We start from the raw sequence: 22,612 nt of genomic DNA, 5'->3' as shown, positions 1-22,612 counted from the left end.
TGCTTGCAGGGTTTGCTTCAAATTGTAAGATGTACAGGGTGATAGACTCGCTTCACTCAATGGAAATCTGACCACCTTGGATCTTACATTGACCTTGGATCTTCTAAGTTGCTTCTTTCAATATTCATGTAGGCTGCAGGTCCGTTCAGACTCTTCCTTGAATGAGTTGGAATGCCAACGATGGCTGAAGACCGAGGCATGCGCGAGAATATGCAGGGAACATTTCGTGCATGCTTCCTTAGGCACGCTTGGGCCAGCTGATCCACTCGTCGGAAGCTTGACAGGCTTGACTTGACCGACGCTGTGGTTGGCGTTCGCGCGTTTGCCCTGTGCCCTCTCAATCATGCCCCGCTTGCCCCTCCCCACCCAATTTCTTGAGCAACGAGCACCTGCCCGATTCATCTCAGCCTGTAGACCGCGAATAAGCGCCACAGCCACTCATAGAAGCCTCTTCTGTCATCCACGAAGCTTCCACTTCTCGCCCTCACTGAGACTCGTCGCTACGCCTATCCGCTGCGACCAATACACGCCCGAACGAATTCCCAACGCCGCCTGGCCATATCTGTACCACCCGTTCAACAAGATGGCACACCTCGACCCGTACTTCAAGCAGGTAGATGCCTTGCAGGGAAACTTTATTGAGAGGCTGAGGGAGGCGGTCGCTATTCCCAGTATCAGCTCCGAGGACCAGAGGAGACCCGATGTAGTCAAGGTATGACAGACGATCCCAAAGAAGCATGCAGTGGAGTCTGTGTTTGGGGTCAAGATACTAGATGCATGTTTGAATATATGACTGACTCCAAATACAGATGGGCCACTGGTTGGCCGACCAGATCAAGGCACTCGGTGGTGAGGTTGAGCTCCGCGAGCTCGGAAAGCAGCCTGGTCGCGAGCACCTTGACCTCCCACCGTGCCTTCTCGGACGCTACGGAAACGACCCAAAGAAGCTCAACGTCCTCGTTTACGGTCACTACGACGTGCAGCCCGCGAACAAGTCCGACGGCTGGGCGACCGACCCCTTCACCCTGAGCATCGATGACAAGGACCGCATGTACGGACGCGGTAGCACAGATGACAAAGGCCCGGTTCTTGGCTGGTTGAACGCCATCGAAGCCCACCAGAAGGCCGGCGTAGAGCTACCAGTGAACCTGGTCATGTGCTTCGAGGGCATGGAAGAGAACGGATCAGAAGGTCTGGACGACACCATCCGTGCCGAGGCCAAGAAGTTCTTCAAGGACGTCGACGTTGTCTGTATCTCGGACAACTACTGGCTGGGTACTGAGAAGCCATGCTTGACATACGGTGTCCGCGGATGCAACTACTACCAAGTTGAAGTTTCCGGCCCTGGTCAAGATCTACACTCCGGTGTCTACGGTGGAATGACACACGAGCCCATGACCGACTTGGTTCGCATCATGAACTCATTCGTCGACCCCGACGGCAAGATCCTCATCAAGGGCGTCGACGATCTCGTCGCTCCTCTTACTGACGAGGAAGCCGCGCTTTACCCACCCATCGCCTTCACCATGGACGGTCTGAGGGAGTCACTAGGTGGTGCAGTAACGATCCATGACAGCAAAGAGGAAGCGCTGAAGCACAAGATGCGATACCCCTCATTATCGCTCCACGGTATTGAGGGTGCTTTCTACTCAGAGGGAGCAAAGACCGTTATCCCAGCAAAGGTCATTGGAAAGTTCTCCATCCGCACAGTACCCAACATGGAGATTGACCCAGTCACCAAGCTGGTTGAGAAGCACGTCAACGACGAGTTCGCTAAGCTGAAGTCGAAGAACACAATGAAGTTCAGCGTGGTACACTGCGGAAAGTGGTGGGTCGAGGACCCCAACCACCCCAACTACACTGCTGCTGCCAAGGCTGTCGAACGTGTCTTTGGTGTAAAGCCAGACATGACTCGGGAGGGTGGTAGCATTCCCGTCACATTGACCTTCCAGGAAGAGCTTGGCAAGAACGTCCTGTTGCTGCCAATGGGTAGCTCAACTGACGCTGCTCACTCGATCAACGAGAAGCTGGACAAGAGGAACTACATTGAGGGCACCAAGCTGCTAGGAGCCTACTTGCACTACGTCGCAGGAGAGATGAAGCGCGAGTAGAATGCCGCACTATGAGTAACATCGTCGGTCTTGTTTCCGTAAATACTTAGATGGTTTGCTACCTACAAGAAATAAATACCCTTTCAGCAGTGTGCTTCTCAGTCGACCCCAGCTCGATGACGTGACATGCTCATGTCGTGCATTTTCATCGATATCTTAGGATTATGATATGTCGCACAACGTTGAAATATTGTCTTGCGCACTGTACCCTGATTATGTGCCGGCGGTAGTCTGGGGTGGAAGACAGGATCCCGCCCAGCTTTGACCACCCCGGCGCGGAACAACTAAAAAAGTTCGGCATCGCTCCACCAGGAACGGCCAACACCGTGCCAACAACGTGTTGCACCACAGCAGGCACGCCAACCCACACACGCCAATTCCACAATGTCAACATGTAAATCCCTCCTCCGAGCCTGTCCCTCGCAACAACGGACGACGCCGTCGCTCCTGCCCCTCACGCAATGCCGCTTCGAATCCACAACCCGGCGACACAGAAAACTGCTCGCACTCCCCGAAGCCCCGTCGTACACACCCGACCGCTCTGCGCCCACACTGGTCTTCAACCCGCCGTCCTCGGCGCCAAACGTCTATCACACCCCGCTCAAGTTCCTGCCCAAGGAAGATAAGCGGAGAACGATGTACGCTGCCGCCCAACAATACGCAACCAAACTGGCGCACACACGCCAATCCTCACCCATTGCCGCACCGGGAACACCGCTCAGCACAGAAGCTTTCCTCCCTCCGCGCCCTTCTGCGTCGCTGCCTGCGCCGCTGCGGAAGCCGTACGAGAAGACGTACCATCTCAACGAGGCCGATATTGCAGAGATTAGGAGACTGAGGAGTGCGGACCCGGATACGTGGACGAGGGTTAAGCTGGCGGAGAAGTTTGGCTGTAGTCAGTTTTTTGTGGGTATGGTGGCTAAGAATGAGGCGAAGGCGGAGAGGGTGGAGAAGGAACATGAGGCGGCGAGGAGGAAGTGGGGGACGAGGAGGCGGGAGGCGAGGGAGGATCGGGGGAGGAGGAAGGTGCTTTGGGGGAGGGACGCTTAGATGGTATGTTTTTGGTGGGGTGGGGAGTGTATGATCTTGGCTTAGATGGCGCCGGAGCCTGGGTGGTCTGGGATATGGAAATGATGGGGACGTGGTATACGATATGTGTAAAGAGCAAAGGAATATTTGTAGTCTGGTATATCATACTACCGATTTGAAACACATACTGAGCAGACCCGTTTTTGAATCATGTTCCAAAGGGTATCATCCCAAGCCGTTGCAAACGCCAGACTCCTTCATGAAATACCACGCATCACCTTACACCCTCCCTTTCCACCTCAATCCCCTTCCCTACCCGAAAAACAAATCCTTCGCCGTCCCTCGCCCCCACACCAACTCTCCAGCACTCAAACCGGCCTCGACTAACCACCTCCCACCGCTGCACCCTCTCCTTCTCAGCATCTTCCACACTAATCCCCGGAGCAAACTTGAGCACATCCACCCGCCGAACTGCCAATCGCGTAACAGGGGAGCCCTGAGGCCACGATATAGGCAGCGCAGGCCGGTACGATGACAGCAAGTTAGACTGCGATGTCAATACCGTAGCGCAGGAGAGTAGCTTGCCCAGTTTCGCAACGCGCGTGGTAAGCTGTGCCGATGCCGTCGCGAGGGTATTCGAGGAGCTAGATACGGAAGGACTGGTATTCCGTATCGACCACACGAACGCATCGATGTCTTCGAGGATGAGGGAGTGGATGCGACGGTGTATGCTTTTGTGTTGAGGAGGTTTGTTGAGGAGGTATTCTGGTAGGGAATCGAGGGTGGATAGGAAAGAGGACCAGGAGGTGGGGTGGAAGATGTGGAGGTGTGGGAGGGCGGTTTTGATGGCGGATTTCATGGAGGCTTTTAGGGTGGCGGTGATTTCCTGTTCGGTTGTAGCGAGGCTGGTTTTGAGAAGGGTGGACATGACTTGTACTAGTCGGGGGATGCTGAAGTGGTGCAGTGGGTCGAAGAGGATGACGGCGCTTTCTTGGCCATGGAGAGGGGTGGAAGAGAAGCTGCGTGGGAGGATGGCGTGGGCGATGATGAGGTAGATGAGTGAGGTCTTTCCGGCTCCTGAGGCGTGGTGCGTTGGCGGTGGAGAGATGATTTCGAGGATTGGTGAAGATGAGTTTAGTATTAGGCGGTCGATTTCTGGTATGTTGAAATGAGAGGGTTGGGCGGTGTTTGTGTTGTTGGCTCTGCTGGAATAAGCATCGATTCGTAAGTCGCGAGAGTAAGAACGGAGAAAGAAAAATTGTGTGAGTTGTGAACAATAAACGTACATTCCATCTTCCTGCACCATAAACTCACGTAGAGACTTAAACAGCTGTATCTTCGTTAACATTACTCCCCTCGCGCATCGAGCGTGTGTCGATATTCCATACCTCGCTCAGATCCTCCACCTCAACTTCCATCAACAACTTCTCCCCCAACCTCTTCGCCCCATCACCGTTCATTTCCATCTTCCATGCAGATCACCCCTTGATCCTCTCTAGTCCATTCCAAGCACGACCCTACTCTTTTGATATCTCTTCCTTCGCGCAATGGCGCCACCAATCTCCACAATCCCGGTGACCGACTTGGAAGCCTCGATCAACACTCTACCGTCGGGAAAACGACGGAATCCACCGGTCAATCTGAGCGACTGCGCGCTAAAGGAACTCGTGCAGTATAAATGCAACGTAGAGGCGCCGAAGAAGAAGGGCGGTGTGCCGCAGATAATATGTGAGCCGCTGGTTCACTTGTTGAGAAAGTGAGTGTTGGTGGAGTGAGGTGGGAGGCACGAGGTCTTGGCATTGTGCCAGGAACCGGGAGTTGGTGTTATCAGGTTGAGCGCATGGCTAATGAGATTATAGGTGTTCAGGAGGTTTGACTGTGGAGACTACGGCGTGGGAGGAGTGGAAGGCGAAACAGGAAGGTGCAATGGTGGAGCGATGAGATCAAGTCACCACCAACAGCCCTAGACAACATCACACATGAGGTGGCTGTTTACACCGGAGACATGATCGTTATACATGTATTTTTAACTATGAGATCTTGCTAAGGATTCCAGGAGTAAATCCAATCTAGATATGAACTCGATGGGATGAATAATGAGTTCGCATTGCCCAAACTTTGTGTAGCCTTCAGCTACGCTGTGCAGGAGAGCGAGTAGACTATAGTACAACTTGCAACGAAAAAAAATAGACAATCAACGCCGCCTTAATGCCTAAAACGTATCTCGAAGCCCCGCGGCCGAAATGCAGATACCCAAACGCCTCGCTATCAAAATGCTGTAAAACGACTTTTCTGAAGGTGTCGCCGCCATTGACCGGCTGTGACGAACTATGAGACGCCCGTCGCGGATTTCCTCCAGTACTTTTGGTCGTAGTTGACGTGCACGCCTTCTTCCAGATTGACGTTACGATCGGCGGTGGGCTGCCGTATTGGAGCGTCTTGATGCGTGTTGTAGTCATCGTCGTCTTCGTCCATTTGAGCTTGCCGCCGCTCTTCTTCCTTCTCTCGCTGGTTCTCCTCGTCTAGCAGGTCTGTCATGGCGGCTTGCCACAGTTGGTCGCTCTCTTTCATGCGCCTACTGCGCTTCCGCTTGCCAACATTCTGCTTCTGCACGCCCGCCTTTTGCGCCGCCATGAGTTTTCGCAGGCTCTGCTCGGCAAGAATGCCCTCTTCTGTCGCCTTCTCCCTGATTTTGCGCGGGTCATTCTCGCGTTTTGTGAAGACGGGCGTCGCTGTGTATGTGTGTTTCGACGGGAATCCAGGGAAGTGTTTTGGTATGTATGGACGCGTTTCTTTGTCCGCCTTGCCGGAGAGTCCGGGGCCTAGCAAGGACTCGGTGTCGGGCGGCGGAGCTTCTGGAGGCGCGGGAGGTGCAAAGTAGGGCTGTAAGATAGACGGCGGGATCTCGCCTGTGTCGAAATGTTGTTCGAGGGACGCAGAGCCGCGCAGGCCGGCGGAAGTGAGGGCATAGATCCAGTCGTGCGCGACCGTTTCGGTGCGTCGCGAGCTGATCATAGACGTGCGTACTTGTGTTAGAAAGTTGTTCATGTCTGTGACGGGTCAGTCTGGAAAACTGCAGTGGGCACTCGCGGCCAGTATCTGTCGCAAGGTGAAGCCATACAGGAATCAACCAGCGCCCGGAACTCCTCCAACGCGTCCGGACGCGCGCTCTCGAAACCGATGCCTTTACATTGGATAGCTATTGCGCGCCGCAGCTGCTGGTCGAAAAAGTCTTTGCTCTCGCCAAAGACATCGTGCTCGGCGCTGATGGGGTCGGCAATGTGCTGGATCGGCTGTGTGTGGTGCAGCGCCCGTACGACTTGTCGCTTCTTGGGGTGCGGCTCTCCGTACGTCGGCGCATGTTCCGCATCATGTGCCCGCTTCATGCCTGCGATTGCGCCCTCGCTGCTGGCGCTGGGGGATAGTATGATGCCTGGCATATGCTGCTCGTTGTCGCGGATCCGGTGGGAGGGTACGCTGTGGAAGCAGGTTGCGCACGCGATGGTGGTTCCGGGGACGTCTCTATCGGTGGGTAAGGGCGCAGACGGGAGTGAGAGGGCGCATCGGTTGCGAAAGGGTGCCCTCGCGATGGGAGCGGACGTGCAGGCGCGTATTGTTTCTTATTCGATGGTATTGTTCCTTTCACCTGCCTGCTGCCGTTGTTCTTCAGTTGGGTCGGGAGCTTCCAAGGCGCGGGACGCTAGGACGCCTGCCTTACGTCAGCAGCACTGCGTTCTCCCGTCGAACCACCACACCTTCAGAGAGCCGCCGACGACACCCACCAGCTCCCGCAAACCGCACCCGCGCCCCAAAACTCTCCGCTCTCCCGAACTCAATCCCGCAATGGCTGTCAAACCGATCACCGGCGTAGGTGCTGCCATTGAGTGCCGTGGGCCGTAGTGCGCTGGACGCTAATGACTGGACTGCAGATGCTCCGACGACAGGTCGTGCTCGACCTCTCTGTCGCTATGGGTGCGTAGGAATCGGGCAGTGCATGTCTGCTATTTTCGGGGCTCAAAGAGCTCTGTAGCAATGCGCGCGTCAGCTCTGGACATCGGCTAACAGCAGTCACAGGTCTTGGCCTCACTGCCGGCTACGGCTGGTGGTACGGTACGTGAATCAGTCACAGGCGATGCGACTGCGCTTCCTATCCTCGAAGACTCTTCTTACACCCGTACTTACTATCCAAGGCTACCACGTCCCTGCCGTCCGTCACCGTGACGCCTTCTACCAGAAGCTCGAAGACGAGCGCGCATCATCTCTCGGCCAGAAATAAGCGACTGCCCTTCGCGAATCGACATCTCCTTTGTATCGACAGGTCACGAAAGCATAGAATGGGCATAGCTGGGGATCAGATGTATCATAGGTGGGGGGATCTCTCGACAGCAAGCCAAATCAGACTCCGTCAAACGACCCCACGTATGCGTCCTCACGTGTAATGTGCTTTGTGACTACGGCTCTCCATACAAATACCCAGTCTCGTCGCTCTTGAACAGTGCTACTTGTTTGTGAAATGACGGCTCCACGCGCTCACAGTCGTCGACATGATTGCTCGAACATGTGATTCTTACGCAGGCCGCTTCATTGGATCTGGACGTTCTGCACGTCAGAAAATGGCCGTAAAGTTTAGGCTTTTCCAGAATACGATGTGATCCGCATTTACCCATGCCTTAACACGAGTCTGATAAACTTGCAGAAGGTTATCGGGCGGGCTTGAACTTCGTCATATGCCTAAGGTTTACAACCCATCGAAGGGCGTTGTTCATCGGATCCGCGGCGGCATCATTTCGCTCCTTCCACGTAAAGCCTTCACATGGTGGCAGGTAAGGCGGTCTTGAACAATCATCTAGAGTGAATGCGCAGTCTCGGAGCACATAGAAAGGGGGCCATCGAGCGTGCTCATGTATTCCTGAGGCATAGACGAGACGTACAGAGTGATGACAAGGCTGTTGATTTGGGAGGGGTATGTGACGATGAAGATCATCCCGATATCGAATTAGGTGCACCCCATTCAAGGGAAAAACTGAACACATGTCTTCGCAGAACAATTACTAAGGAGAAAGCTAAGAAGTCTGCATTGCCTTACCAATCTACAGCCTCAAGATCTCAAGGCGATGTAGACTTCAGAGCCTTTGTCCGGTTTTCCCCTTGAAGGGGTGTGGGTGCGCTGTCTTCTCATAGCAACGGTTGCGCAGGGATGATGGCAAAAAAATAAACATAGACGGTTGTTCGCGATCGATGGTCGTGAGCTGAGGGTGAGCGCACGGACTCATCGTGGGAGTTGCTCCTCTCTTGGAGTGTGGTTGCGAGCTCCCATATAGCCCGAAGATACCACTCTGTGCATGCCCTTCACCGAATTTCGCCAGTCACAAGGACTGTGTAGATTGCCCCGAAGCAGTAAAGAAAGCCATCTGGCCGTGTTTAAGTTCGATGCAATTCCGATGCATCGATGATGGTGGTTACAAGTCGTCTCACTAAGCGTGCACGAAACTGTTGATAGGCCGTTGTGACGTATCAGGCCAATGACGGAACGCGGTGGATCACGAGGCGCGACGCGACACGTTGTATGCTAGATTGTTTCTTCATCACGAACGCAAGAAATGAACGCAAGAAAGGCCGAAGTTGAACTGCAAGACAAAGCAGCGGTGGGGGGAGCAGAAACGTGTCAAACGCTGGATGCTATTGGCTGGCGTCCGGCTTCATTGTTCCCTGGCGATCATGCCCAATCCATGGGACTGACATGGGACTGCAGGGGGGGCTTTCCGCCAAGGATCGACGCGAACCAGAGACGGAAGGGGCAGTGGCGGAGCAAGCGAGACTTGTGTGAGAGGAGGTGGCCTCTTGAATGGGTAGGTAATGGGTTGGCAGCTCTAGATGCGGAGATGTCGAGAAAAAGCAGTGTCAGGGATGGAGGGTGTATGAGGGAGGGCAAGGTGACTGCTTTGACAGCGGCGTTGTTGGTTCGGAACGGGGTGGAGGCCCATAGTCCTGTGCCATAGCGTCCGGCGCTTTAGTGCGAGATGTGGATAACTAGTCCTTCACCATCTTTTAGGGCAACGGGTGGCCGATCACCAGCAACCTGGCTTGTAGAGGACGAGTACGAGGGCGTCGAACTTCACAGCTTTCAGTGGCGATGGCATATGATCCATACTCATCTTGATATTCATATACATGGCGAATGAGGAATTGTGCGATTGGCAGCTTGCATCCATGGGGCTGCCATGTGTCCTTGATAGGGAAAATGGACGAGGTGATTTGAATTGAAGGCGTTATTGCCCTGATCACCGCCTGGCGCAGATGACAGCTAAAGCGGCTAGTGAGCGATGGTAGTGGAAAAAGCAGCGGAACCCTCGCAGGGCATCAGGCAGATGGCATGGCGCCATCTAAGCCACAGGGCTTCCTGACGTTTGGGATGAAACCGAACAGTCGTCGACACGCACACCAGGCGCTGCATCGTAGAGCTACCAAAGTGCTCAAACATAACACAGTGCAAGACGACGAACGACTGCAAGATGAGAGCGACGCTTAGACCGGCCGAGCGGGGAGGAGGGAAGACGAGCAGAGCACATGGTTCGTCCTGCCACCAGAAGTGCGGAAGATTTGGCGGGTCCCAGCCAAGCGCTAGTGCCGTTCATTCGACGAACCTGTGAGACCTAGTCGTCGACAGAGATGGGGGGCGCAACAGGCACCCGCTGGATCCGTCGCCGGCGATGGGAGCAACTTGATATACATGAATCAGACATGCAGCACGTCGTCAGCGCAGCAAGTCGTCGTGCGCATGCCTCGACAGCTGTTCCTTTGCACTGGGGGCATGACCCAGGCGGACCGGGGCAGGAGCGTTAGAGGGCCTACCAATTGCAGGCTAGCGGATAATCCCTGCAGTTTGGACGAGGTAGGTGCGACGGGCGCGATTGCTGCACCTGGGCTGCGACGCACGCCCATTCTGTCGCCTTTCGCAATCTTCCTCGCTCACCCACCCACCAAACACGTCTGCCTTTGCATCTTAGTATTTCCTGTTGCGACGACATCTTCACTGCGATAGCTGCATCCTGTTCCCATGGACACGTCGTCCTGAGCCCTGCAGCTGCATCATTTAGGCGCCGTCGTTTGGGTCCACGGGTGCTGCGCTAACCTTGCGCCCTGTCCGCAAGTGTCGATCAGTCTCGAGCCGCAGCTGGCGTCGTCCTCTCGAGCCTCCGCCTTTCACTCACCTAAGCACCTAAGCCTCACTCCAGGTGAGCAGCTGTGGCCCTGCCTTTCCTCGCGTCTTGCCCATAGAGCCGCAGGCCCAGCTCTCTTCCACGACACCCGACACGTTTTCCTCTGTGGCCGCTTCCATCTTCTCCCACGTCACCGCTGCCCTCGCCGTTGCCGTTACCGTCACCGCCCCCATCCCAGGTCTCACCAAGTCGTCTACTCGGCACCAGACACGACGCCTCGACGCCGGAGTCGTCCCACCGCCCGCCGCGCACCTGAAACTCTCGGCCTGCATGAGTGCTGCTGTTCACTGCACATCCGCGGCACTGCACCGCTGCCTGTATCTTGCGCACCTCCGCCAGCCTGCGACATAGCGCGCCCGTGGCCCTTCGCGCTCCACCACCATGAACAACCCCAACATGCAACAGAACGGCATGCAACAGAACCGGGCCACCGCGGGACTCCACCACTTTATCCAGCACTATCGCGTGCAGCAGCAGCAAGGCAAGATCCCAAATGGCTGGCAGCAAGGCACGCAGCCGGAAGAGCGCGGTCAGCTGGCCCTCCAGTTCTTCACTCAGTACCGCCTGCTCAAGCCCGAAATCGCCGAGGTCGAGTCTATGCGCGCTGCCCTCCAGTTCGAGACGCAGACCTTCATGTCTTCTTCGACAAAGGACCAATACGTCTCCAACATCAAGCAAAAGCTCATCGTCATGACGACTGCGCGCCAGCAACAACTACAACAACGCATGCAAGGCGGCGTTCCCAACAACATGAACAATCCGATGAACGGCATGAATCCCGCCCAGATGAACCAGATGAACATGATGAATCAGATGAGTCAGCAAGGCGCCAGGCCCGGAGGCCCCCAGTTCAACCCGGCCTTTCCGAATGCCCAACTCCAGCGGCCCATGCAAGTTTCACCTGTGCCTATGTCACAAGGGCAGTCTTCTATGGGTGTTAATGGGGCCAACCCCGCCAACATGCCCCAACAGGGACAAAACAACCAGCAACCGAACATGCAACCCAATCAGCCCACACAGAATCGTCAGGACCAACTGATCATCAACCAGTTCGCTAAAAAGCTCATGGATACTTGTAAAGAGGAGGTTCGGCTCAAATTCGAAGCTGATATTCGCGCATGGCCCGAGGATAAGAAGCAGCAGCTGCTCGCTCAGGGTATCAACCCTCTCTTCCTCCGTTTCCGACAACACGCCGACATGCTCTACAGAAGAGGTGCCCTCAACCAGCAGGGCGCTGCCCAAAATGCCGGCGCCATGCAGGGAGCTGCTCAGCCGAACCGGATGCAGGCCCAGCAGATGGGCATGAATCCACGTCAGCCTAACCAAGAGTTTGACTTCACTGAGATTGCAAATCGGCAAATGGAAGCTATGCGCAGTCAGGACCAGGGCAACACAGTAGTGCCTGCAAGCAACAACCAGAATAATGGCGGTCAGATGGGCGGCTTCCAGGGCCAAAACGCACAACAAAATGCATCACAAAATGCCATGGCACAGCGCCAGGCTGCTGAGGCATTTCACCGCCAACAACAGGCACAGCAGGCGCAACAAGCGCAAGCACAAGCTCAGGCCCAGGCTCAAGCTCAGGCTCAGGCGCGGTTGGAGCAACAACGGCAGCAACAGGCGGCGCAAGCACGCAACCAGCAGAACCAGATGCTCCAAGGCCAAATGGGCGGTCTGAACATGCCCCAGGGTTCTCAGGCCAGCCCTGCCATGCCTATGCTCAACCGGCCGATGGCTCCACCGGGACAGGCAGGACCTCCTGGTACACCGCAACAGCAACGGCCCCCTCAAGCTCACGTTCCCATCATGACGCCTCAACCCGGACAGACTGACCCCAACCTGTCCGAGCTTATGCGACAAGCGCAACAAAGAGCTGCCGCCGTACAGCAGGCCAACCAGCAACCGCTGACTGATCAGGTTCGCATGAACATGATGCCGGCCGACCTAGACCCGAACGTCAAGCAGCAACTGCTCAAGGTTCCGGAGCCTCAGTTCCGCGTAATACTACAGAGCTACATGATGAATCTTCGTCGCAATGGCGGAATTCAAAATGGAGCCTTCCCCCCGGGTCAACCCAATGCTGGGCAGCAAAACTTGCCTTTCAATCAACAACCGCAACAGCAGATGCCGCCTAATATGGGCGGTCCCATGATGAACCCCAACATGCAGCAAAGCATAAATCGTGGCTTGAACCTTACGCAGCCACAACCTGGGGCTGGACCACAGCCTCCTATGGGAGCACAGCGTGCGCCAATGCAGTCTCAGCAGCAACGCTTACAGGCGGCTTCCAACTTGCTACGAGCCAATCCTGGCATCATACATGCTACTGACCCCAAGCCATTTCCTCCGAACGTTTTGAACAATAACATCCGTAGCAGTCTTCCTCCGGATGTTAGAACATGGCAGCAACTGAAGCTGTGGGCTGGCCAAAACCCCGCTCTCGTTCCGGGTGTCGACAGCCAGAAGCTGCTTATGCTACAGGTTCTTCACTTCCAAGATATGGTGCGAAACTCTAACCAAAATGGACCGGGTCCCAATGGCACACCACAGCCTGGCCATGGCATTGCCCCGCCGGCGCAAGGAAATCCTAATCAAGGTCTTCTGAGGAATCCCCCACAACAACCGAACATGCAAAACATGCTCCAGGTCACCCCTCAAGAATTGGCACAATTCCGGGCAAGAATGGCAGGCCAGCCACAAGCCAACATGCCAGACGAGCAACTACGAGGTCTGATGATGTCCATAAAGATGAAGAACCTTCAGCATCAGCGGCAGCAACAGGCGCAGCAACACTTGATGCAGCAGCAACAAGCCCAACGTGGTCAGGCGCAACCGCCTGCGAACATCGCAGTTCAGCAGCAGCAAAACAATCGTCCACCGACTGTACAACCTCCAGCACAACCAACCCCTCAGCCCAAACCAGCGGCCAGACCTCCTCAACCACAATCGCAGCCCATGCAACCACAACTATCCAACAACAACAATGTGAACAAGGGCACAAAGCGACCCAACGAGGACACTGCCGAGTCAGGCGCAGATGCAACACCACAGGCCACCGCCATGGCTTCGACAAAGTCTCAACCCGGGCTTAATCTTACCCATGAGCAAATGTCGAAACTTACCCCCGCCCAGCACGCTCAGTACAAGGCACAGTTATTGAAGGCTCAAGATGCCTCTAACAACAAGATGCAGCAACAACGGGGTGGTGTCGTCAACCATGAAGAACTCCGACAAAGAATGGCAGACCCAGCGAGGACCCGGCAATTCAAGCAGCTGATGGACGAAGTAGAAAAGAGTATCCCTGCCAGACCACCAGTACAGCTGCCGTCGCAGATGCGAATACCACTACAGCGATCGTTCAAAGAACAACTCAGCCGACTAAAGCAGGTGGATCAGGCTCTACGCATTTTCCACGCTTCGTACGATTCCTCTGAGCCCGAGCAAGTTATCCGCCAAATAATGACATCTCGCGTGCTGTTGTACCAGCAGATCGACCTGTCAGATGGCACACTTCGCCCTCAAGTCACTCTTACTATTGAAGAGTTCAAGAACCATATGGGCGCAACACTCAAGTTCGTTAACAAGATTATGGAAAAGGTCAAGCAGCAAACAGCTGGTCAGCAGCCGCAGCCGCAGCTCCAGGGTGGTTCGAATGCCCCGCCCGCTCAACTTAATGCCGCAAATCTGAAAATCGTAGAACAACAAAACCGCAGCCAGAAGCCGCCTTCTGCCCCTACCACCGACCGACCACCGTTCGCCATCGGAGCTGACTCAGGCCACGGAGCAGCACACTACTTCGAGGGAGCGAGACCAGTCACGAATCTGGTGCTGCCGGAGAAGAAGCGCGCAAAGCTTGAGGGTAGCCAATCATCTACTCCCGGTGCTAGAGCGTCTCCTCGAATCGGTTCAGGTACAGGTAACTCGCCTGAACTGAGAAGACAACCGCCCCCTGAGAAGCAAATGCCACAACGGCCAACTTTCCGATGCAACGATGCGAGTTGTGAATTCTCTGTAAGGGGTTTCGATACCCAGGGTGAACTAGAGGCGCATAGTCAGATACATGTCAAGGTCGAGAACCCGATGCAGTTTGCTCTCGACTCCATGGCGGATTACCTGGATATTGACCAGAAGACTGGCGAAGCTAAGGTCGACCAAAACGCTGCCAAACGCGCCTCGAAGCCCGCGCCGGCTGCCCCACGAGCAACTCAACAGGCTGTTAAGCCGGAGCAGACCCCCGGCGCTTCGAACAATGCTGCCACTCCAGTTGGACAACAGCCGGCAACTACGGCGATGGCGCGGGTGCCAACACAAACAGGCGTCAAGGACTCACCGTCGTCGAATCTGCTCAAGACACCCCAGGCGATGACCAAGGTGGCTACACCTGGCTCGGGTGCCCGCGGCAAACCCACACCGGCCAGCATCCCTAAATCTGTACCCAAGGAGCAGCAAGCAACAGCTCCGGAGCCAGTGGTTCAAGACGAAGAGCAGACGCCGCAGCAGCCCATGCTGCCAATGTCTCTTCTTGACTATTCCTACGAAGATACCTTTGCCGCTCTCGATGCGAACGGGCCTTTCACAGTCTTCGATCTCAAGGACGAAGATAACACGTGGGCACTCCGCTCCCGGCCCGCTTCACCATCTGCCACGCCCGAGTCATCTAACAAAGACACGCCTTCCACACGACAGTCTGACATTTCCGAGAACGACAATCTCGTCATCAACATCGATCTCAAGGACGCCGACATGCCTGATGCATGGCACATCAGCATGGCTGGTGATGTCCTCCCAATGGATATGCAACTCTCTGAAGACCTGCAGAATCTGGGCGTTGTTCTTCCTCCCATGGACAGCGAAGACATGATGTTGTTCCCCGACTATGGTCCAGGGACTATGATGGATCTCGACATGCTCGAGAAGACCATGGACAGTATGGGTGGAACACTTGATCCATCCATGCTTTGAGCCTCATTCTTACAACCTTTTTGGAATCCTGTTCCTTTCCTGACGCGTACTTCTGCGTCTATTCTTTCCCATCTTTTTGCCTTCGGGCGCTGTTATGTATCTGCGATGTACCATGATTTCACTCGCTTTCTGTTTATACTGCGTCACTTTGCACGGTGTTCGGATTGATTACGGCCTAATATACATGTATGAGCAAAGCTTATTGATTGGTATGGGGTCAAGGCGCTTTTCATGTTGCAATGGGAAAAGCGGTATCTCTACAGCATTGGGTTGACTTTTGTAACTGGGTCTCGTGTTTGGATTACTGTTTTCTGGTGTGGATATTATACCCCGTATCTTCCTGTCGCTTCCGGCTTCTGCGGTGCAGGGGAAGCAGTGTCTTGAATCTCTATCATTGTTCGTCTTTGTAACGAGTGTTGTGTGTTGATGTTTTGCAGTGAGACGACATGTTTCTGAATCAAAGCCGTGCGAAACGTTGGAAAGGGTAGGCCACCATCGTGCCTTCCCCATGCCGTGTTAGTTACCTCGCAGCAATCTCAAGCTGCGGGTACACTACAGGCAAACTCTGTGACGTAGCGCAATCTTACATACGCCATGAATACTCACAATTGTTCTCGAACACGCTGCGCTGTCAAAGGCCCGCCTGGAAGCACGTGTACCACGGTATACCTCAGAGCTGAACATCGTGGGTGCGGGGTCCATTACACCCTTCTCCGCGCGACCTCCCTACACGACCCCGCCAAGCATCCGCTGGTACACATGACGGCCACCCCATCATACTCACGTAGCTATCTATCTAGGCTGCTCGGAACGAGGGCACAATGAAAAAAAGGTCGGCGAAGACCCCTTTGCGCCGCGCAAACCATGGTACGCATGTAAAGATTAACGTTTGGTTCGACATGACATGATGCAAGGCGCGTGTCATGGGCAAGACCAACCCTAACAGATTGTGTGCAGCTGCAGCCCGTATCCATGGTAGTAACACTCATTAGTGTTTCGGCGAAACAAAGCGGAATTCCCAACGACGTGTTCCCTCTTTTCAAATTTGCCTCCCCCAACATCAAAGATCTGCAATTATCATGTACAAGTGGCGTGCTAAGCCCGAGTATGATGCGAAAGTTGCGAATTGAGCAAGGAAAAAAAGAATGGTGGAGAGAAGAAAAAATATTCCCGTGGTAGTAATGACGTTCGCGCCCGCTGCCTCCGGGATTCCCGCTTCCCCTTGCCCTGCACTGGGCATTGCTGATGACTGACTGGCGGGTATGCAGGGCATGAGGCTGAGCAGGCGTGGCGAAGGCGATGTTGGCAGTTGCTATTCTCGGCATGCTGCATGTGGGTGGTGCCGGGGATGCCACGCGATGATTTTCTTGTCGAGAAGCATGGAGACGTGTCAGTCAGCGTCTTTGTTGGATTGCCCTGGGTGCGCTGTTGGACAAAGGGACATAAGGCAGAATTCTGGATTCATTATTGCGGCGGTAAGAGAGGGTGGACTTTAGGTGTAATGGCGTTTCACTGTGGTGCTGTGCTGCGGGTAAGCTGCTATTTGCGGGTTTGATGATTGTTAGGCTCGGAATCGTTCCGAGTGGTGAAGGTTTTGGTGAAGAGATTTGGGGCGGTGAGGCCTGTCGGTGAGATGACGGGTGAAGGGTATGCACAAGATGATGTGCAGGGTCTTGTACTGTGGGTCTGGGGTAACGAGGTATGCGATTTGCTCGGTTGGGCTGCCTGGTTAGGGATGAATCGTGAATACGCGAATGTCCCCGTTTTGGTTGGGTCGCTCGAGGAGCGTGTTGGGCAGGATTGGGTTGTTTGTGACGGGCACACATGTGGAAATGAGAGATTGCGATGGTCGTGGTGACGGCTGGCGGACTCGCTACGATGCATGGCATTCTATTGACACAACTGCAAATATATACATGGGACTTGTCTTTTTGCATTCTGTTGGCAGTGCACCTTCATGTCATCTTCGATCTCACACCTTCCTTCTGGAAGCCGACGCCAAGAAGCATGCAAATGCGCGTCACCGCTAGGAAGTAGACGAACGGGACGTTCCCCAGATCGATGGCGTTCCATCGCCAAAAGGCCCAGTAGATCTCGCTTCCGACCGGCAACACAGAGAACAAATGGCCTAGGTCGGCGAGCAGCAAACCGACTATGAAGGTCTTCCAGACTTTGACGTCGGCCGTGGCGCGCAGGATCGAGGCTTCCAAAAAAGCAAGTCCAAGGTACAGATTCGCTAACTGTGACATGACTATGGATGTTGAGATTGGAACCGGGAGGCCCGGCGAGCTGGCTGCATGGGTCAAGTCCAGGTAGGTGGATTGGAAGAAAAACGCGTAGATGGCACCTAGAAGGATGGAAGCGGGCTCTAGCCAGCAGAAGACGAGGCGGTAGACGGTGGGTATGGGGGCGGGTGGAGCGGTTGATGCCATGATGTTTGAGCGATGGTTTGGCCCGGTTTCGCGTGATCTAGGTTGTGGGCTCCACGCGATTCAAGATGGTGTACCGTGAAGCGACTTGGATGGCGTACCGTCGGAGCGGTGTAGCATAAGCAGAATCAGATGCAGGAGGCCGTGGTGACAGTGGATCGGAGGAGCCGGATGCTGCAGCAGGCGGTCGAACGGTACTCTTTACGACTTGAAGGACGGTGTGGGTAGTGCTGGCATGATAAGATAAGTGGTAATTTGCAGGGGTGGGTCTGGAGTTGCTTTGGTGAACAGACCACGTTCGGGAGGCACTCGAACCGGCTTGAGATCGGCTGAGTCTCCTGGCCTAGTGTGTGGCACGTCGTCTGGCGTTGTTAACAAGCTCTGTTTTCCCTCTCCTGCGACTACTAATACTCATGCTATAAACCTCGTGTCCGACTCTTTTGCGTATCCTTGCTTTCCGCTAAACCCTCACCCTCCCTACGATTCGCAGCCCGCTTTGCTGTGCACGCTCTCTTAGTCACCGCCGTGTTATCCTGCGACGTTACGATTCGCTTTCTGTTTCGCACCTGCCCTTCACCGCAACTCGTCGGGCTCAGTAGTCAGCATCCCTGGGAGCATGCATCGCAGGCAGTCCATTCTGTCGCACCGACCGAAGACCTCTTCCGACGTGGACGACGACACCTACACCTCTGCCGCGCCGCCGCCGCACACGATGAAGCGCACCATCTCGCAGACATTCCCTACCCACTACCAACACGACGTCAAGGACACCAACATGTTGGACGCCGTCAACGAAGCCACCATGCACGCCGACGGCCTGTCGCAGCATTCACAGGCCAGCTCCTTCTCCCGCGCGTTTGGTGCAGTCGCTGGTAGTTTCACCCGCCAAAAGACGCGCCGGCGCATGTCGTCCGTGTCGTCCGCCACACCTGCACAGCGTCGCCGCGGCTCCATTCATTCCTTATTCGAGTCGTTGCCCTCTTCGAGCGCTAGCCAGAAATCTACCATGGATCAACAGCGAATGCCCCTGCAACACCAAGACTCTGGCATTCCCACTTTTCAACTGCAACCACAAAGCACTAGCTCAAAGGCTTTTGCTCCTTTCAAGCGCCTGAGTAGCATGCGACGCCGCCCCACAGCTTCGGGGCCATCGACAGACATCACCAAAGCTCTCTTTACGCCCGCCGTCTCCTATCCCAGCCAGTCCGTACCAGGCGCCGCCGCCCGACAAGCAGCAGCCGCCGCAAACCAGGACCGCCAGAACCAGCTACGCCGCGAGCAGGAACACACCCACCGCTTTCTCAATGGCCTCATCACCACCTCCATGCGTGATGACGACATCAAGGACAACGAGAGCGGTGTGGACATGACATGTGCTTCTCCCATTGTCCGCGCCGACAGTGTCACGGAGAAGAAGATGAGTGAGTTGGCAAACACCAGTCATTGGGGCCACGCTAACAGTGTCACAGTCGATCCCTTCCAACGCCTTCCTGCCGAGCTCGCCACCACCGTTCTGTCAAACCTCGATGCCGCTTCTCTCGTACGGGCCGAGCGCGTCTCGCGCAGCTGGAACGAACACGCCTCGTCACCGCACGTCTGGCGGAACGTCTTCCTCCGCAAACACGAACCCGAAGTACACGTCTCCCCTGCGCCTATCCAAATGGGCGGCTTGGGCACTGGCAAGATGGCAGGCGGCAACCCAGCACCAGCCCAGGACTGGAAGCAGATGTTCAGGGCGCGGAGCACAATCGACGGGCGATGGAAGACCGGTACACCCGCTGCCATTTACCTGAATGGTCACACAGATAGCGTCTACTGCTGCCAGTTTGACGAGAACAAGGCCATCACCGGCTCCCGAGACAGGACTATCCGCGTATGGGACCTGAAAACTTACAAGTGCATCAGGGTCTACGGTGGACCCAACCACCGGCCAACAGCCAACACTCCCCCACCCATGGAGGAGCGACCGGAACGAGTCATCAGCCACGCTTCGCTCAACGGCACCAAGGTTGGCAACGAGATATACACCGTCCCCGCCGACTACCACGACGCTTCCATTCTCTGCTTACAGTACGATAGCGAGATCATGGTGACAGGATCCTCGGACTACACCTGCATCGTATGGGACATTACTGGCGATGAGTACGTTCCCATGTACCGACTCCGCGGTCATGAGGCTGGTGTCCTAGACGTCTGCCTCGACGACAAGTACATCATCTCTTGCTCCAAGGACGCCATGATCAAGGTCTGGGACCGTAAGACTGGCAACTGCGTCCGCACACTCAAGGGTCACAGAGGCCCCGTCAACGCCGTTCAGCTACGCGGCAACTTCCTCGTTTCCGCTAGTGGCGACGGTGTAGCTAAGCTCTGGAACCTTGAGACTGGTGTTTCAATCAAAGACTTCCCGTCCGAAGACCGTGGTCTCGCCGCTGTTGAATTTTCCGATGATGCAAAATACGTTCTCGCCGGTGGTAATGACCACGTCGTATACAAGTTTGATGCTTCAACCGGCGAGCTGGTCCACAGCAGAGTTAAGCACGACGGTCTTGTACGATCGCTGTTCCTCGACGCCTTCAACGGCCGCATCGTGTCTGGCTCGTACGACCAGAGTATACAAGTTTCGGATTATGAGACTGGGCAGACATATGCTGTGTACAAGAACTGGACAACGAGCTGGATTCTCTCAGCCAAGAGTGACTACAGACGCGTTGTTGCTACAAGCCAGGATGGCAGGACTTTGATCTTAGACTTCGGCCACAATGTACCCGGATCTGAATTGCTCGCTGGATCGAAGTAATCAAACATGGTTAGCTGGATCGCCTAACACACGGTTCAGACAGTGTCCTTAATTCTTTGGTCGTCATCGACCTTGCTGCAGTACCCTCGCAGCCGGCCCTTCCCGCACCCCGCGCCCCGCCATTGTCAAGCCAAGTGGCATATATATACCCCTCCGCGAAAAAGATCGGGACAAGGAACGGGTTGCAGACGTGAGCATATACAACCAGGCCGGCCAAAAGTTTTGTTGCAGAAGAAGGTGTTGATAAATCTTTCCCCAAGTCAAGCATAGCATTACATCGGGCAGGCGTTCTCCGTTATCTTCTTCATGCGTAGCCTCTGAGTTTATTCCCATCCTTTTTCTCTCTATATTCTGTTGTTGCTTTCTCCCGTCTTGCTTCGTGTTAGACTGCATTACTAGCATATATTTTGCGGGACGTGGTCACTTAGCCATGTTTTTTTCCCGATTGCTGCTGTACTTCGGCTTATTAGATCTCTCCTTTGTTGTTGTTTTTTTGTGGGGGTTCTGGGCGTAGTTATAGGGGTTGTTGTTGTGTATAGATGCTGGGATGGAGATGAGTGAGTGATAAGCAACTAAAGACGCTCCTTTAATATCAAGATTATATACTTCACTCTTCGTTCTCGTGTCGTGGCTGTGTGTCATGCGTCGTGCCGTTTAGTCGCAGTGGTCAGACGATGTATGGTCTGGTGATGGCCCGTGATATTGGCAAGCACGTTATACGTGTTTCAAGCACTGCCATCCTCCCAGGGAGACGCGTGAAGAGATCAACTTTCAGCAAACCTCTCTCATCATCAGGCACATTAATCCCACGAGCCAGTTCAATAGACTAGAAAAAAACATCAACATTCCACGCAAAGGGTATACACAACAACCACCACACTCCCCCTCCCCCGTCCTCTCCCATCCCCACTACCAAGTCCCCCTCCTCATCCCCACCCCCTCAACCCTCTCCCACCAAGCCCCACTCCTCCCCTTAGTCGCCCTCTCCATCCACGTCCCACTCCGCCCCTTCGTCGCCTCGTTCGCCAAAGAAAACACATACGGCACTTGTTTCCTCTTCGAGTTATTCTATGACCCCTCGTTGTTCTTCTCGTCGAGGCAGATGCACAGCGCGGCGATGAGCGCCATGTCGACGCCGGGCGCGATTTGCACGCCGTAGGTTTGCTGCCCGAAGAATATGTCTTTGCCGCTGAGGAGCTTGCGGTCAATGCGGGCGACGACGAGGCCTAAGGGGAGGGGGGGTTAGTCTGGGGACTGGGGAGGGGAGGGGGATATACGTACCTCCTTGCGCCTCATCCAGGATATCAGCCTGAGTATCGAAGAAGTCGCCTTTCATAGTGAGGCTTTCTTGCTTGCCGTTTTGCGACGTGAATGTTGCTGTTGCTTTGCTTCCGAATACTGTATCTCATCGTCAGCCAACTACATTCTTGCATCAAATACCAAACCTCCCCCATCTCCCCTCTCCCCTCTCCCTCCCCTCTCCCTCCCTCTCCCCAAACACCCCATGCACTCACATTTAAAACTACTCTTCACCTCCATAATCTTCTCACCCCCCGCACTCTCCACCACATACGTCGAGTGAATATGAAAATGCTCTTTAACAATGCTGCACAGGTGGTTACCCTGCATATCGAACATCTTCTTGCGGCCCGTCAGGCTCATGACTTTGCCTTCGACTTTGAGCACCGGCGTGCCGTTTGCGAGTTTGATGCTGAAGCTGTCGCCGCTGAGGGACATGACTTTTTCTTTCAGCACGAGCGTTTCGGGGCCGGCGGCGAGGAATTGCGGGAATACGCCGATGGGCTGGGGGGCGGGGGCGAGGGCCATGGTTGTGTGGGTGGGTGGTTGTTGTTGGGGGGAAGGAAGGCTGGTGGTGGTGATGTTGGGGTTGGGGGTGCTGCTGCTGTTGCTTGTCGTCGGGTGTTAGAGATAGGTGCGCGAATGGTAGGTAGTATAGGATAGAGCGACGTTCCGGTGCTGGGAGTCAGATAGTAAGAGCAATAGGTATGAGTCTGGAGTCGGCATTGGCATTTAATCACATCTATCTGGGAAGCCTTACGTGAC

The 22,612-nt window shown here is 54.9% G+C and overlaps 7 protein-coding genes across 7 annotated transcripts; 4 read left to right on the top strand and 3 right to left on the bottom strand.

The window, feature by feature from the left end:
* Nucleotides 1-583: 583 nt before the first annotated feature.
* Nucleotides 584-2,111, top strand: DUG1 (Cys-Gly metallodipeptidase; the record flags this gene model as incomplete). Its single annotated transcript, XM_049394618.1, has 2 exons — nt 584-712; nt 810-2,111. 2 exons carry the CDS (start codon nt 584-586, stop codon nt 2,109-2,111), a joined length of 1,431 nt encoding a protein of 476 aa, XP_049260447.1.
* A 384-nt stretch (nt 2,112-2,495) lies between these two features.
* J4E88_000944 (uncharacterized protein) lies at nt 2,496-3,161 on the top strand (the record flags this gene model as incomplete). Its single annotated transcript, XM_049394617.1, has 1 exon — nt 2,496-3,161. One exon carries the CDS (start codon nt 2,496-2,498, stop codon nt 3,159-3,161), a length of 666 nt encoding a protein of 221 aa, XP_049260446.1.
* Nucleotides 3,162-5,468: 2,307 nt separating this feature from the next.
* J4E88_000943 (uncharacterized protein) lies at nt 5,469-6,580 on the bottom strand (the record flags this gene model as incomplete). The annotated part of the gene is made up of 2 exons (XM_049394616.1): nt 5,469-6,190; nt 6,262-6,580. The coding sequence occupies 2 exons, from the start codon at nt 6,578-6,580 to the stop codon at nt 5,469-5,471; spliced, it is 1,041 nt and encodes a 346-aa protein (XP_049260445.1).
* A 4,161-nt stretch (nt 6,581-10,741) lies between these two features.
* J4E88_000942 (uncharacterized protein) lies at nt 10,742-15,322 on the top strand (the record flags this gene model as incomplete). Its single annotated transcript, XM_049394615.1, has 1 exon — nt 10,742-15,322. The coding sequence occupies one exon, from the start codon at nt 10,742-10,744 to the stop codon at nt 15,320-15,322; it is 4,581 nt and encodes a 1,526-aa protein (XP_049260444.1).
* A 1,955-nt stretch (nt 15,323-17,277) lies between these two features.
* On the bottom strand, nt 17,278-17,754 carry J4E88_000941 (uncharacterized protein; the record flags this gene model as incomplete). The annotated part of the gene is made up of 1 exon (XM_049394614.1): nt 17,278-17,754. The coding sequence occupies one exon, from the start codon at nt 17,752-17,754 to the stop codon at nt 17,278-17,280; it is 477 nt and encodes a 158-aa protein (XP_049260443.1).
* Nucleotides 17,755-18,367: 613 nt separating this feature from the next.
* On the top strand, nt 18,368-20,548 carry J4E88_000940 (uncharacterized protein; the record flags this gene model as incomplete). The annotated part of the gene is made up of 2 exons (XM_049394613.1): nt 18,368-19,172; nt 19,221-20,548. 2 exons carry the CDS (start codon nt 18,368-18,370, stop codon nt 20,546-20,548), a joined length of 2,133 nt encoding a protein of 710 aa, XP_049260442.1.
* A 1,068-nt stretch (nt 20,549-21,616) lies between these two features.
* J4E88_000939 (uncharacterized protein) lies at nt 21,617-22,375 on the bottom strand (the record flags this gene model as incomplete). The annotated part of the gene is made up of 3 exons (XM_049394612.1): nt 21,617-21,774; nt 21,830-21,946; nt 22,063-22,375. The coding sequence occupies 3 exons, from the start codon at nt 22,373-22,375 to the stop codon at nt 21,617-21,619; spliced, it is 588 nt and encodes a 195-aa protein (XP_049260441.1).
* Nucleotides 22,376-22,612: the final 237 nt, after the last annotated feature.

This window comes from Alternaria novae-zelandiae, assembly GCF_023758075.1.
Source record: "Alternaria novae-zelandiae strain BMP 2774 chromosome Unknown scaffold_1, whole genome shotgun sequence".
Taxonomy (NCBI): Eukaryota; Fungi; Ascomycota; class Dothideomycetes; order Pleosporales; family Pleosporaceae; genus Alternaria; species Alternaria novae-zelandiae.
This window is presented reverse-complemented; position numbering and strand designations above follow the sequence as displayed.